We start from the raw sequence: 16,487 nt of genomic DNA, 5'->3' as shown, positions 1-16,487 counted from the left end.
ACCCAAAGATCTAGGAAACCAAGCTTCTCCACTCAGAAGTTCCTTGTTTTTCTTTCATTTCTATGAAAAATCAGTAAAACTAAATTTTGAGGATGGCCTATGTATGTGTAGACAGACTTGATGAAAATTCTGTAAAAGAATTTCTGCATATCTGATTGTTTTACAACCCTATTCGAAGGTGAATCTTGCTAGCGATACACTACTTCTGCAAACACAAAAACAATTAATCTTCCGTATCACTGTTTATGAAGTTAACTTTAGAAAAGGCTGGAGACTTGCCTACAGAAAGTTCTCATTTTCCACCTGAAGGAAGTTTGACCACACTGGTCTAATTCTATGTTTTCTTACCTGAAAATCACGGATATAAGTCAGGAAAAAACCAAAGAAGGAAAACGACATAGACCATTCTGCTGCAGTAGTGATCATGTGAAGCACATAACCCTTGAGTGATAATGGAAAAAAAAAAATAGTTCTGTGAAATTTCATTCAAATGATTTGTAACTGCTCTCAAATAAAAAGCCCATAACACTTATAAACTCATCTGCCTTCTGAAAATAAACCTTCGATTTACTGAACGTATCTAGAGAATTCAGGGCAGTCACTAGGAAAGTCCTCCTAAAAAAAAAAAAAAGCCGTCGTAGTTTCATCTAGCGCAAATAAAACTTCTATCTGAACAGCTAAGATAGAACTTCTACTCTACAATCAAGAAGTCGCTGCCTTTCCCAAAGCTGCAAGATTCATTAAATGCCACGAAAAAAAGTTTAAGTAAACAATGCTCATGATGAACTTAGTGCTAATTTTAGAGCATTAAATAATATATTAATTATAATTTAGAGACTCTAGTAAATTCTTTCATTCACTCATTCTAACAAACATGTCCTATATAGGGTTGATTCTTTAAAGATAATTTAAATTAAAATGCCACTGAATAGTTTGTGAAAACAGATGAATTCATTTAATTTTCTACTTAGGATATGCCCCTCCTCTTTTTTCCTTAGGATCAGAGATGCACTACCCTGAATCCAAATGTAAAGTCCATAATAATAAGCTTTCAGATAATGGGAAGCCATTTTTTTCAATTCAGAAAATAAGAATTCTAATAATAAAAGATCTCAGTTCAATCTATTGTATACTTTATCCACATTTAGAGGAGTCAACTTCTGAGAAAACTCTGCCATCTCAATTCTCTTCATGTCTTCAAAATGGCCACAGACCACAGGTGATAGGAGACAATGGATGGCTCGATGCAAACTCTACCATATGCAGAAAATAGTCCTAATACATAACTGATTATTCTACCTAAAGAGTTTCACTGTTAGTGATGAATTTAAAAATACATCAAAATTAACTAAAATTCTCATCTTTAAATAAAATTGTTTTGACTCTAAGTTCTTACTTTGTCCTTGGGGTTCCAGTGGAGTTTCTGTACTATATCGGTGCCAAAACTGCCACTGTACAAAAGTGATGAGCAAGTCAGCACTATAAAAAAAAAGTCAGTCAAGGAAGAAACTCGGAGACCTGTAAGTTTAAACTAGATTCAAAAATCACTTTAAAGGTCTGAAAAGATTGCTCATGTATTTGTTTCCAAAGCCCAAACCCATTTTCTTAAAGACTAACATGTTACATGATGGAAGGAAAATTTAAATGTGCCCAGAGGATCACTACGAAAGAATTCATACAGCCAATCCATCTTTGCTCGGTAGTTCAGTAGCCCTATTACAAGTTTCTGCTATATAATTGTTCCCAGGTAGGGCATTAACTCATCTTTCATATATTTGAAGTATGATTAGGCTAAATATTCTTTGTTCCTAGTTCAGGTACTGAGGTCCTTTGTAAAATTTGAATTTCATGTTTCAAATCCTTTAATTTAGGGTTACTAACCCAAGGATCTCACAGTCAGCAAGAAGCCTGCTTATAATACGCCAACGGTGTTCACTTAAATCTTATTATTCAATTCCCTTCCAAGTGTAGCCACACTTTACAGCAAAGGATACTGCTAAACGCACTTACTCCACACCAGATAACCACCAGTAGTCTGATCCAGAAGACTTGTTTGCCATGAATTTTGGGCTGCATTTGGTAGGAAAGGATGGTCTGGACAAACATGTATAATGAGCCCATACCAAAGGTGAGCACAGCTCCACATACATGTACAATAAAAAAGGTTGTTTTCTGAGAAGTAGAAAGAAGAAATAAGAAAATAAAAGAGACTCAAAACACATTGCCAACACAACATTTAAAAGCACAGCCTGTGATTTCAAAAGGCTGTGCTCTCTGCAGGAAAGCTCTGCAGATTCTACGAATTCCTTCCTGAAGTAATTTTCTCTCAGAGCACTCAGCACAAACCTGAGGGTTACAGCAGTACAAATCATTTCATATGGAACTATTAAAAATATGATAGTTACTATTTATTTACTCACCTAATATGTTTGTTTATTTGGATGCTTCTTATATGTTCTAAGTATTCAGATATGTTAGTGAACAAAACAGACAAAAATCTGGCCCTCGGAATTTACATTCAAGTGAAGAAGAGTAAACAATAAATAATAAACTTTAGAAATAAGTAAATTCCATAGTATGTTAGATGGTGATAACGGTTATAGAAAAAGAATAGTTCAAGGTAAAGAGGATTAGGATGGCTGGGAACACTGGGGGTAGGGAATTTCAATTTAAACCTAATTTAAATCTAAATGCAATTAAAAGGCTCAAGAAATTAAAACATCCCCTTTTGGCTCTAGTTTGATTGTTTTTGATAAATTATACAACAAGGGATCATCATAAATTCTTATTTTTTTTCTCCTTTACCTTACTTTATCAGTATCCATTTGCATTTCGCTTTTTACTATACATACCTGCTACTTAAAAAGTGACAACAGTGGCTGTCTAAAAATTCTACAATCGAAGGTTTTTGCGTGAACCACTCTATTTTTCTAAACTGATGTCTGTATTTCATCTGGTTGAGAAGGTACAGTGTGCGCTCGGCACAGAGCGTCTGACGAACAAGAGATGTCAGGGCTTGGTTCCCTCAATTTACATTTGACTGTGCTAATTCACAAATAGAGAGTCCAAATTACTTAGCTGAAGGTACAGGAAGTTTCTAGTATTAAGAAGAAAGAGGTAATAATTTATTTGCCAAAGGCATTGGTTTCCTTTTGGAGAGAAAAAGGGCTACTTTGATATAATTTGTGGTATTAAAACTGGCAATAAGTTATGAGCACTGAGCGGGGAAAAAAGTTCATTGTTATTATCTTGTATAAGGAAGGGGAAAATAACGTTCAGCACCAATAAAACATTAATACAAAATGGTATTATTTTCCTGGCTGAGAATTATGTGAATTTACCTATATATATGGACAAAGGCTGGAAAAATACAAGCAAGAAAGAAATGAATTATTTTAGGGCTAAGACCAGGAATCTGAGTAAATTTTCCCCCTTAAAAGTATTCACACATATATCGATGAGGTTAAATACAGATCAATGAATGCCAACTTGTACTGTGTGTTGATATACATTATATAAACAAAATCTTGTTTATAGCCTGATCAATGAATGCCAACTTGTACTGTGTGTTGATATACATTACATAAACAAAATCTTGTGAATTAAAAAGCAAAAATAAAGAATGGAGAGCATTTACTACTATATTTTTCTAATTAAAATAGAGGCATATAAAACTGGTTTCGGTTGGCAGTATCTCTGCTTAATATATCCATTTTTGTCATTTTAGAGTCTAGGGAAACAACATAAGATCTTGAAATGGGCAAGAAATTATCCTTTCAATGCTAGAGCCTCTGTAACTAGTACTATAGGAATGTAAGTTTTCTCTGGCTTTAATTAAGTTATTTTGCAGAGAAAACTTCTGTTAATGACAGAAGTTATGGATAGAGACAGAACTTTTAGAAAACTGATAGTAATACAAATAATCCATATCTATAGAAATGAAACTGTGCTTTTGAGTGAATAATGACCAGTTTTGCTAGTTTTGCATTTATTTGTAAATTCATTTTAGCATTCTTTATCTGACCATAAACATATGGTACTTTGACTTCTCTTTTGAACCGGTCTGTAATATGTCACTATTTATCTCATTAATTAATAAGTTAAATAAAATCCTGTACACATACAAAAGTCATGATTCTATCTTCTTTAAAAATATATTCTTTAAGACAAAAATTCATCCTTGACAAAGACAAACAAGAAATTATAGAGATATGTGTGGTCAGGAGCAAATGTTTTACATAGAATGTATAAATTACATGAGTGGTCTGTAATCTTTACCTAAAAGTAGTTAATGAAATTTAGAAACTAATCTGCTTACTTATCCTTATCCCTTCCAAAGTCTCCTTGAAGATAAATTTTCTAGTAAGAGAGAATGCCATGTGACAGCACAGGCAGAAATTATAGTTATGCTGCCCAAACCCAAGCAATACCAAGACTTACTAGCTACCACCAGAAGCTGGGAGTGAAGTATGAACAGATTCTCCCTCTGAGCCCCCGCAGCCCTCTGCCAACCCCCGCCCCAAAAGAACCATCCCTATCCACGAACGATTTCAGACTTCCGGCCTCAAAAACTTTGAAAGAAAAAATTTCTGTTATTTTTAAGTCACCCTGGCTGTGGTGTTTTGTTATGGTAGCCCTAGGAAATTAACATAGATTTCTGCCTACTTATTACTTCTGTCTCCCTGAGGATAAATTTCCTAGAAAGAGAAAAAAATTCCTTTAAGTAGACAGTGAGGACACTTACCATGTATTTGTTTTATGGAATATTATTACATATACTTGTTTTCAAAGAAATTTTGTATTTTTTAAGTCAGATCTTTTTCAAAAACCATATTATAGGTATTTTTAAATGAGGTATTTTTAAAATTATGAGGTCTTTTTAAATGCAGACAACCTCAGTGATAGGAAGAGAATTTTTTATCCACCCTGCTTAGTCCCCTTGGCCTCTCTCGAATTACTATTTAATCAGAGCATGTTTGTGCTAAATACTGTAGGTGCTGAATATGCTGGTGAACAGATCATACAATGGTGAACAAAATTGCTGTGCTTATAATTAATGAACCAATATTTCAACTAAAAAATTTAAAAACATAGCTATAAAATTAGACTATAATAGGTACTAGGAAGAATTAGTTACCAGAGATTAGAAAACTCAAAGAAAAAAAAAAAAACTTGAAATATATAGGAGCAAGTCTTATCAACAGAAAAGACTTCCCTGAGGAAGTCCAGTCTGCACTGAGATCTGAAAGAAGCCTAGGCTTGGGGTTGTTGAACATCCAAGAGACGAAACAACATAAAAAATGGAGTTAGGTAAACCTGTCTTATTTAAGGAACAAAGAAAGGCCAGTATTAAGTACAGCTGAGACATTAGGAAAGGAAATGATGCAGAATCAGGATGGAGAGGTAGACAGTGGCCAGATCAGAGAAGACCTCTGAGTTAATTAAGCAGTTTGGCAGTTGTTCAATTACTTCTTCTTTCTCCATTTTATCTCTTTTCATGCAACTTTGGGCCTACAGAGCTTTCTGCAGGAAGACAGGGAAACAGAGAAAGATGTATATATATTTCCAAAAGATTACTTTGGCTATAATATTAAATTAAAAAGACGTAAGAGTGAATGCAGAGAAACTATTAAGGAGGCTATGGCAAGAGTTCAGATGAGAGATGATGGAATCTAAACAGGTTGAGAAGGAGATCAGAGGGAGAGAAGTGCAGATGGAAATGGAGAGATGCAAACACTTTCAAGAAATACTTATGCGTGGCACCAACAAGTCCTTACTTTAAAACACAATGCTAGCTTCTCTTCTAAGTCAGGTTCTGTAATCATAAATCTGCTTAATTAACTCAAAGGTCTGGTATGATCAAGCTGCTGTCCACCTCTCCAACCTCATTCTGCATCTTCCCCCTTCTTTTCCAAAACATTGGATACGTGTATGTAAGAAATAAACTTCCACTGTGTAAAAACACTAAAATTTTGGGCTTTGGCACAGCAGCAAACACTACATTAATATCCCCTTGGATTATAGCTACAGAGATTACCAGTGTTAAGCATTCCTAAAAACTGAAAAGTAGGGAAGACTAATCAGAAGCTTTATAGGAATAGAGAACCTTGAACAAAAAGGAGACAGAATATGGCTTTATATGTGTATTTGGATGATGAATGTATGTTTTTATGTCTGAATAGTTACCAGGTGTTTCAACAGATTATCAAATGTCTAAATGTAAACTCGAAAGACTGCAGACAGGTTAATCAAAAAGCACGATAGAGCTAGGATGCAACCTTTGTCATCAGAGATTTATCTGAAAGAACATCAACAGAAAGGAATATGGAGAGTTTGGAAATACTTGGTGAAGGCGGCCTGCTACTTTAACATTAAGAATTCCCTGAGAAAAAGCCAAAGAGCTACAGATCCTCCCTTTACCTCCTCATGTAAAAGCTGGGTGCCTATGAACCCAGGCAATCAATGGGACCATTTGAACAAGACTATAAACAGGGAAATGAGTGTAAATTGTCAAGCATGTATTTTTTTTAAAGTTTAAATCTGTGTAACTTACAATTTATATTAATTCTCTCTGGTCTTGGAGTAATCTCCAACTAAGTAGTAATAAAGAGTCTGATAAGTCCTATGGATCCTTAAAAAGTCAGAATAAATTATATCTTTTCAAAAGATTACTGAGAATGTAATTTTCTAATTGTGAATATAACTATTTCTAAAAGGGTCAACTATCAAAGCAGTGTATTCTATTTTGTTAAGGCGAAGGAACAATAGGGCATATAACTGAATGTTTCAGGTTTCCTTTGTAACATGTATATTTACGTACTTCAGGAAGATATCTATGCTGTTTTAAAACACAAACCTGGAAGTTTGCCACAAGAGAAAGTCCTAAACAACTCAGCAATCCAAGTACAAGGCCAGCCTTGTTTAATCTGATGATACAATTCCTTTCAGGATTCAGAGCATGAACTTGCTTATAACGAACATAAATGGTAGCAACGCCTGAGAAGAGATAATCCAAAAAAACAAGTAATAAATAATCAAGGAATAAAGTTGCCAAAAAAGAGCTCACAAAGGTCACTACTATCCAAAAACATAGATTTTTCCTTTTAAAGTTAATCGGAGAGAAGAAAAAAGCCAAACAAACAAAAAGCTGTAGATTTTAAAGACATTCTAAGGTTGCATTGTGGAACTACTGCTATTTGTGTGTGACTGAACAAGTCACTGGCTCCCATGGGCCTCATATTTACAAATATTTAGGATAAAATTTAAGAGAAAAGTTTGCTGTTTTCTGAACATCAATCTTTCTGAAATCTCTAATAAGTGTTACATAAAACACAAAATATTATATCTAATTAGCATTAAAGTCTAAAGTAATTAGTTCTAGAATTTGGATTAAAAGGGTATAGGCAAAAAAACACCAAAAGATTACTTGCCTCAAAAAAAAAAAAAAGGTTATATCCCTCACTTTTCCATTTTATTTCAAATTACTACAACTTGGCTCAATCAGATATAGCAGTCAATTACACAGAAAAAAATAAAAACTTTACCATCCTTATTAGTCGACAAAGGCCAAACCAAACTTACCACTGTAAAATATTGCCAAGGAACTCAGAAGTGTAGAGAACATAGCAGAGTTATGCTTTTGTAGAAATGTTTTTGGAAACTTTAGTCATAAGACGAACTTCTGTACAGAGAATCATTTATTTGACCTATTTTTTTACTTCATATGGAAGAATGCAAATATTTAAAACACTCACAAGTGGTGGAAAAAAATAATATTTTAAGTAAACCATTAATAAAAATTTGGTTCAAAAAATAAACAATTAATAGAAATACAAAATTCGATAGTAGAATTCTATTTCATTGGTATTTGGAATATTGCTCAACAATCAAAACATGATTCCACAGCTATTCCCAAACTTCTAAACTATTTATTTATCCTAAAGGAATTTAGCTGGGGTTAGTTATGGTACTGTGTTTATAGCTCTTTGTCCTTTACTGGTTGCTAAGAAATCCATTTCAGGCCTTAAGAAATATTTGGTTGTACTTTACAACTTGTATTGGAATATGCAAATAGTCCCATACATTTGTTTAAAGATTTGCTTCCATAATTTAGCATGTCAAGAAATTGTTTTTTAAAAATAACATATCAATGACCAATAATTTAGTGATAACATTCCCTCAAGTACAGTAACTATAAAGTAAAACAAGTAACACAATAGTGTCTAAATAAGAAAAGGGCCATTTAGCTATTAATTTTGATTGTTAAAAATTCACTCTCATTACTTACATAAAACTGCGGCGAAATTTAACATTGCCCCAAACAAGCATTTTTCTGGAGCTACTGTACCAGTATCACTGAAAGAAAAAAAAGAAGGCATGTGGATTTCTCACTCTAGATGTACACATATGTTTCTTACACAGGATAAGAAATAACAGGGTTACTTCAAATTCTTTATCTTTTTTTATATATCCATGAGTACAACTCATAATTTTATAATGAAACATGACAATTTGAGCTCACAATATTTGTCTAGTTCACTCTTTTCTTACATCGCTTAAGATTATCTCTTTTTTACATAATAGAAATCAATATAAATTGATTTTTTTAAAAGTTACCCTTGGAATGGTAAAAATGTGTTATTGTCAGCAGATGTATTTATCTGTCTCTCCTGAATATTCCCTAAACATCACAGGTCCTTTCACAAGTGTCTTTTGTCATCTGTTGTTGACTCTGCCTATAATTCAATTAACACTAAGTCATTTCCTGGTTAATTGAAAAATATTTATTGAGCACCTACCATGTGCGAGACAGCATTTTAGGGACAGAAATACGCAGTAAATAAATGAGACAAAGCCCTTGCCCTCCTGGAACTTCTATTTGAGACCAGTTTGGAGCCCCCTCCTCACTGTAGCTTTGGCCAATCCTCTAGCAGAACTAGATTCACACAACGTTCTGTCCAGATGTCTACCGAAACCACTCGCCATGCCGTATGGCAATGCACCTGCTTCCAGGCCTGCCTTTCAGGACACTGTGGATGACAGAGCCAGATTGACAGCCCATCATTTACTAATTGTGATACCTTGGGTACATTCTTTTATCTCCTTAAAACTGTTCTCTATCTGCAAAATGGGGCTATTCATTCCTTCCCAGCCTCATTGATCAACATGAGGAACTGAAACTGTGGTAATGCATGTCAAATGTCTAGCACAGCATCTGGCGCACAGGGGACACCCATTAAGTGTTCTGTTAGTTCCTTTCCCTTCCCTCAAACTACAGTAAATTTAAAAAGACAAAGTCTTTGGTCTTGAATTGAAGTACTATAGGGAAGAGACAATAAGGATCTTGACTACGCCAATGTAATGGGAATAAAACAGGAAGGTAAAGTCATGTCTAGTAAGGAATCAGTAAGATTCGGGGAACATTTGGATTGGAGTTAGGAAAGGTAAAGTATCAGATATGAATTCTAAGGCCTGCTCCTTCCAACTTTAAAATGTATCTTCAGATACAAAAGATTTTGTCACTCTTGATCATCTTCAGGAAGTAGGGATTATGGATTTTTTTGTTGCTGTTGTTCATTCTACCTTTCAAGTTTTCAAGAATAGCATGTACTATTCTTATAATCAGGAAAAAACATAATTTTAACAATCACATTCCAAATGATGCTCCTGTTTTGGATTATCCCAAAAGTAAACAAAAGCATGCGTTTCCAGGATGGCTGGCTAAGTGGGCTCCTTTCCTGACTCTGGAAAAGACATCAACTGGCCTGCAAGTGAAAACAGCCACGCCCATCACCTCATCAGCACACCCCTTCATCACACTATTGTGATCACACATCATAAAACAAAAGTCTGATCGTGTAACCTCAAAATATATGTGCTTATTATGTTATTATTGCATACATACTAAATATAAGTTTAAATATTTTGAGATTAAAAAAATATACATAGAAGTTCTGATAATTTCTTCTCATACTCCAGTGGTTAGTCTCGTGCACCTTACCTGGGCATCCACTACTTGAACCAACTAAGAGAACACCTGAAGCCCACTTCAGTAGAATTGTCTTTGAAGTGAAATTTACTTTCGGTTAAACCTTCTAGTTAGGGTCTATGAACTGAAATAAACTTTGCAGACTACTTAGTTAAACTCAATCATTTTTCAGATGAAGGAAATGAGCCTAAGAGAAGTCGGAATAACTACCGTTGAGTTTAAATATATTAGAATGTCGGGGAAAGATCTTTGGGTAGTAATACTAAGTTCATTAACAGAAAAATAAAAAGGCAGAAGGGACAGAAAAGGAAGTGTCTAGGTTACTATCTGTCAGAAAATCACATACAGTGCCATCAGAGAACTGAAACTCTGAAAAAGAACTCAAATAGCCTCTTAAATTATTTAAAGCTCTTTGAACAAGTTCTCGAAGAGAAATAAAAATGCTGAAGGACCCTTGTGGATTTTATAGAAGTATCTTCTCTCGGAGTTACTAAAGAATGAACTGGCTCCTTAAGCTACATGTTCCTCTAACAGAGTGGTAAACGGTGGTGATTATTTAATGAATTAGTCCTAGAACTGAAACTTTAAATTTTAATGTATCTTTGGGTTTTGTGAATCTTCCCCAAGTGCACCCCATTTGTTGATATCCTTTCTCTCATACCAGTATGGAGACAACAAATGTAATGGGAATGCCATGATCTCTTTTTTGACATTAAAAAAATAATAAATTTAGCCTTTTGATTTATCATCCTTTAAAAGTTGACTATGTTCTGTTAGAAAGGTTGTTTATACCCATATTTACATCATTAGTAATTTTGAAATTTCAAAAATGTTACCGATAAATTTTGATATTTAGTGTCAGAAAGACATAGGCAACATGTCATAATAAGTTAGAGCACAACTTCTAGATTCAAATTTCCCAGTCAAATTGAATCTTGGTTCCATCACTTACTGAGTTACGTGCCTCTGGACAAATAACCTCCCTGGACCTCATTTCCTCCTCTCTCTAACTAGGGTTAGTAATTCCTACCTCAAAGGGTGGCTCTAAGGATTCAATTATTTAAGACCTGAAGGATGCTTAGAACATTACCTTGTATATAATAAGTAGATGAATAAATGTTTGTCATTACTATTATCTTTTAATATTATTGTTTACAGCATTTTTTTTTTTTTTTTTTTTTTTTTTTTTTTTTTTTTTTTTTTTTTTTTTTTTACGGGGAGAATAACTCCAATTCTATTTTCTGAGATAACTTCAAATGTTTTTGGAAGATAAGACACTAAAGTGTCACAATTCACTAAGCAATTCCACAACTGAGTCTTGGCCCTGTCTCCACATTTCTCTATCACATAGAAAGAGCCAAATACAACTTCCTTATCATGTTCCTTTTATCGTTGTAATGCCAAACATAAAATTTGAATTTTAAAATGTTAATATTAAATCTTGCCCTCAATGTTAAAATATGAATGAGAGAGAAACATTCTCCTATAAAGTACATTTCACTGACCTGATATAAGGCAAAGCAGGGTCAACATGGTGGAGGGTTATGGCGGTAATGTATGAAAATATGAAAGCAGCGGCGGTCCAAATTACAAGTGCTGAAGGAAGGAAACTGAGGCCTTGCTGAAACCACCACATCTCAAACAGGTCTTCTGAAGAAGAAAAATACAAATTAGAAGAGATTTGCAAGTATTTCATCTATTCTGCTTTAGCCACCTACTCTCCCAACCTTGGACTTATCACCCCAAGCTGTTCCCCTTCTGAAATCATACCCCACACCATCTCCCGACACCTGCCCTCCTTTGATTTCTCAGTAAATGAAACCAAGATTCACCTACTCGTCATACCCAGAAGCCTTTCTCGCCCATCTTTTCACACATAATCAAGTTCCAAGGACTATTTATTCTACCTCCTAATTTCCTTCAAATTTGCCCCTTCTCTCCATCTTCACTGCCACTACCTTACCTAAACCACCATCATTTCTTGGCCGGATTATTATAACCTACTAAGTGGTCCTCCTCTAGTCTGGACCACAACCAATCTAGACTCCACTCTGAAACCAGAATGATCCTTCTAACTCTAAAATACCAATCTGACCAACTTATTCTTCTACAAAGAATTTTTCAGTGTCTCTTCTGTGCCCTTATAAACAGTCTTTCCTCCTTAATCTGGTCTATAAATAGGTCTTTATATTGTCTGAGCTCTTACTTTTTATATTCGTCTGTGGCCACTCTGCTCCTAATTCCTTGCTCTAGCTATAGTCATTTTCATCATTGCAAAAGAAAACATAATGTTTTACTGTGTCAGCAACGTTACTAAGCTCTTTAAATACATGATCACATTTACTCCTCACGACAGAATTACAGAGAGGAAGAGAAGATCATCGAGAGGTCAAGACAGGATTCAAACTCAGCAGTTCCATTCTAACACCAGTCACTATGCTATACTGCCACAGCAAACTTCTTTCAGATCTGCAAATGGGTCATACTCTCCGGCGCGCCTTCAGGTCTTCTCGTACACTGTTCTGTCTGGATGACTGTGCTATCAGCCCTCCCTGCCACTACCACCAGTTAAGTTCCACATATTTTAAGTCCCAACTCTTCTAGCTTCAACTGAGTGTCCTTGCTTCATTACCAACAGCACCCTTTACTTCTCCACCAGGACACTCATCACACTTAACTGTTACTTGCTTGTTTGGTTTTATCTTCGTCCCTTAACTTTAAGTTCTGTGAGAGCAGGAACCAACTGTTTTGTTCACCATTATATTTCCAGCTCCTACAGGAGGAGGAAAAAAAAGAGAGGGCCTAAATATACACACACCACACAGCACTTTCTCCCTTACATTCCAGACTGAGGATAATGGTAAGTAATGATGAGTCAATAACGTGAATTAGAAAACATTAATGTGTCTTTATGCATGTAATAAAAAAAAAAATATATATATATATATAGAAATACTTTCAAATTATAGGAAATCACTCCTATGCATGTGAAAATAATCTCGTGTTTGGATGAGTCTCTTCTCATAGTTTGTTGGACTGAAATGTAGTATTTCCCACAAACTTTGTAAAAACTTGCAATTCTTATCTCCAATGTGCTCAGCTTCCTCATCTCAGTCTGACCTTTCAAATAATAAAATCTCAGCCATTTTCGACTTGTCATTTACTGATCATATGACTTATTGCTAAATATGTACATTCAAATCTTGCTAAGTGAGTTTCTTTTTCTCTGTCTCTAAAGCTACCATTATAGACTCAATCTGAGTAATTTGTCTGAATTATCATAATCTCCCCCTTCCTGTTCTTTTTTTCCACTAGTCCTTAACATTCCATCAATTTTCTTCTTCTACTTAGTTAATCATGACAATTGCTTGCTAAATTCCTATAGTGCTTTTCCCAGCATGCATTTTGGGGACAATAACTCTCAATTTCTATAAATTTTGAATTAACAGTACTTCTAAATTAACATTCCTATAACATTCTGCTCAAAAGCTTTTTTCAAAAAAAAAAAATAAAACTGTATGAACTTTGAGCAAGCTTCATTAATTTCTCTGAGTTTCCCCTTTGAAAAATAGAAATAATATTTTTGGCAAAAACTGCGTTGTCTCATACAGTAGCCACTATCCATAGGTGGCTATTTAAATTAAAATTTCAATATGGGCGGTGAACACACCACACAATATATATGACTTACTGTTGAATTGTACACTTGAAACTTATTGGATTTCCTTAACCAATATCACCATAATAAATAAAAAAATAAAAAAGAAAAAATTCAACTGACTAAACAAAATTTAAAATTTCAGTTCCTCAGTCATACTCGCTACGTTTTAAGTGCTCTAAAGCCACATATTTCTAGTGGCTGCCATAAAGGACAGTGAAAATATAGAACATTTCTGTTATTGTGGAAAAGTTCTATTGGACGGTATTATATAATTATTGCAAGAATTATACTGACACAGCACAAGTAAAGAATCTAACACATTGCTGATATATAATGAAGAGTAGCTTTTAAGATTAACTGTTAAAATGTCTAAAATAATACCCACTTCATAGGTTTATTCAAGAACTTAATGAGATAATATATGTAAGATGCTGTCATAGGCAGTCAATAAACATTTGTTCCTCTTTTAGAATGTAACAGATTACCTGTTTTAAAGTTCACAAACTATTAGTCTTCAAATCTGTCCAAACTTGCACCTTTTTTTGTAAATCCTGAAATCCATGGACAAAGAAAACCAGAGGTTGTTTCAATCCACATGCTTTTAAACATGTACAATTTCAAGTCAATGCACTGAGATTGTTCAAGGGCAGAACACTCTGCTATAGCATTATTACGAGGTTATTTTTTCTTAAAGAGTTGATACTCGTGTGTTTTATAATAATATTGTACCAGCAGGAATTAAATACTTTAATCTAAGATACCAATTTTCTCATCCTCTCTCATATAGGACAGCTCTCACTGACCCCAAAAAAAACGATAAAAGAAAAAACCATTGAGTTTCCTCCTTTAGAAGGAAAGACATAAATGAGGAAAAAATAATAGCTTGTTATTAAGCAAAATAAAGCAATAACTAGTCTGTGTGATGCAATGGAAAGAACACAGTGGTGAGATTGGATTTATCTAAGTGCTAATCCTAGCTTTATCACGTCCCAACTATGCAACTTCAAGCAAGTTAGTTATCTTTGAGTTACAGTATTTTCATTTGTAAAGTAGCCATCTCAAAAGGTTGTTCCTTGGAGTAAAACAGGGTAAGCATAAATATAATAGTGATAGCAGATTTATCTATTTCGAACAACCATAACCAACCACAGGGAGGGGGAATGACAATACTTAATTCTTTGTATATATCAATCATCTTGGATTTGTGTCTCCTTAGGTTTTTGAGGATTTAGTTATTTCAAGAGACGATTTAGAGGGGAAGCAGGGCTTGAAACGGGTTTACCAGTTTGCTAATGACAACTGAGAAATTTAAGGGCACCAACCAGGTGAGGAAGACTACTATTGCCCTTGTATTTCCACACTGGAAAGCTGGAAGCATGGATGGCTAACTGCCAACCAAGCAAAATCAGAATTTTAGTGATTAATACTTTAAGAAACCTTTCAAAATACTTGAAACTAAGCAGGAATAACTACTTCACATAGCAGTAAGAGTGTTTAACAAAATGTACTTGCATCTCTCACCCATCTCCTCTGCTCTCTTTGAAGATTCATAAATCAGAACTGCGGTTACAATTTTTAAATTTCACAAATATTTAAATGCCACTGGTAATAAGATGAATTCCTTATGATGTCTCCTCTAAGTGGCGACTGCTAAGAAATGGTAAGAAAGAAAACTCTGGATATTCCAAGAGAAGAGAGAAAGCCCTAAGCTTCACTCAGAGGTACACACGCCAAAAGCAAAGCATAATAGAAAAATTGTTATTTTTCTAAACTTTAACTTGGCTTTCTGATAAATGTAATATTCTTGTAATGTTTAAAGCCCAAAGAGTCTAGAAGACTATGCGACTTTTTTTTAATAAATTGGATGGAATATTACAGGGTATTGGGGAAGAATGTGATGATGCAGCTGCATTTGGGTACTAATTTAATTTATAAATTAAAATTTGGGAAACCCGGAAAAATCATTTCTGCGGTGTTTTCTGTTTTTCCAATGTATCCTAATGTAAAGCACGGCTGTGGATACAAATGACTTCCCATTTACCTTTCGGTACTGGGATCGCCGCCCGCCCGACCCCCCCCCCTCCCCCGCCTACGCCTCACTCCCGGGATAGAATTGCGTGTAAACTTGAACTTCGTATAAAAACAAGGTCATCACATATCTCAATTTCAAACCTTCCCACCAAGGAATCTCAACCCAGAGTGACAACTGGAACCCGTACTCAACCGTAGTTTTTGTGGGAATGGGGCAAAGGTTCTCGGCAACCGCTTAAAACAAAACCAGTGAACTGTATATTTAGACCGCTGCCTTTTTCCGGAGGCGCAAAGCATTTGGACCAAGATCAAGCCTCCGCTTTGCCTGGGGCCGAGAAAAGATGAGAGAGGCGGAGCTTGACCTGGCTGGGGCAGTGGGGACGCGGAGAGGGGAAGAGGGGGAAGAGACTAAGGTCCAGGACCGAAAGGTGGGGCGCGGAGACCTGAACCCGGTCGGCATGGCCCTCGACCTCCAGAAATCCTAGAGCCCGCCTGCAGCCACCACCCTTTGCTCGCGCCTTTTAGTGTTGTCCCTGGAGGTGCCGCGACCTGGCACGCGATTCGCACGCCCGCCACGGGGGTGGCAGACTGCCGGCTGCGTCCATTTGCCCGACCCATCCAATCCCCTCACACACACTCCTAGAGAGGGCTGGGGCCGCTCTTCGTCCCCTTTTCGGCCTACCTTGCTTGGATGAGGCCGCCACTGCTGGCGGCCGGGTCTGGAGCCTGCAGGATGGACGGAGATGGGGCGGGGCCGCGGCGCGCGCTCCCGTGCAGCCAGGCCAGGCCCGGGGCGCGCTCACGGCC

The 16,487-nt window shown here is 35.7% G+C and overlaps 1 protein-coding gene across 6 annotated transcripts in view; it reads right to left on the bottom strand.

Annotated features, from left to right (window-relative positions):
- DRAM2 (DNA damage regulated autophagy modulator 2) overlaps positions 1–16,483 on the bottom strand; it is a 38,523-nt gene extending 22,040 nt beyond the window's left edge. For 2 of the 6 annotated variants that reach the window (XM_036235088.1, XM_036235086.1), the window contains exons 1-9: positions 16,363–16,434; positions 14,135–14,200; positions 12,667–12,761; positions 11,494–11,638; positions 8,288–8,355; positions 6,857–6,996; positions 1,995–2,172; positions 1,397–1,479; positions 349–441 (exon numbers count right to left, since the gene is read on the bottom strand). In XM_036235088.1, the coding sequence (XP_036090981.1) occupies positions 349–441; positions 1,397–1,479; positions 1,995–2,172; positions 6,857–6,996; positions 8,288–8,355; positions 11,494–11,624 (693 nt within the window). In that variant the 5' untranslated portion in view covers positions 11,625–11,638; positions 12,667–12,761; positions 14,135–14,200; positions 16,363–16,434. Of the gene's footprint in view, positions 1–348; positions 442–1,396; positions 1,480–1,994; positions 2,173–6,856; positions 6,997–8,287; positions 8,356–11,493; positions 11,639–12,666; positions 12,762–14,134; positions 14,201–16,362 lie in introns of all 6 variants that reach the window. The other 4 variants (XM_036235087.1, XM_016155565.2, XM_016155566.2 and 1 more) reach the window with 4 other exon arrangements.
- Between the last annotated feature and the right edge of the window lie 4 nt (positions 16,484–16,487).

This window comes from Rousettus aegyptiacus, unplaced genomic scaffold (assembly GCF_014176215.1).
Source record: "Rousettus aegyptiacus isolate mRouAeg1 unplaced genomic scaffold, mRouAeg1.p scaffold_m13_p_17, whole genome shotgun sequence".
NCBI classification, from domain to species: domain Eukaryota; kingdom Metazoa; phylum Chordata; class Mammalia; order Chiroptera; family Pteropodidae; genus Rousettus; species Rousettus aegyptiacus.
The sequence above is the reverse complement of the archived record's forward strand: the minus strand, read 5'-3'. Positions and strand labels throughout refer to the sequence as shown.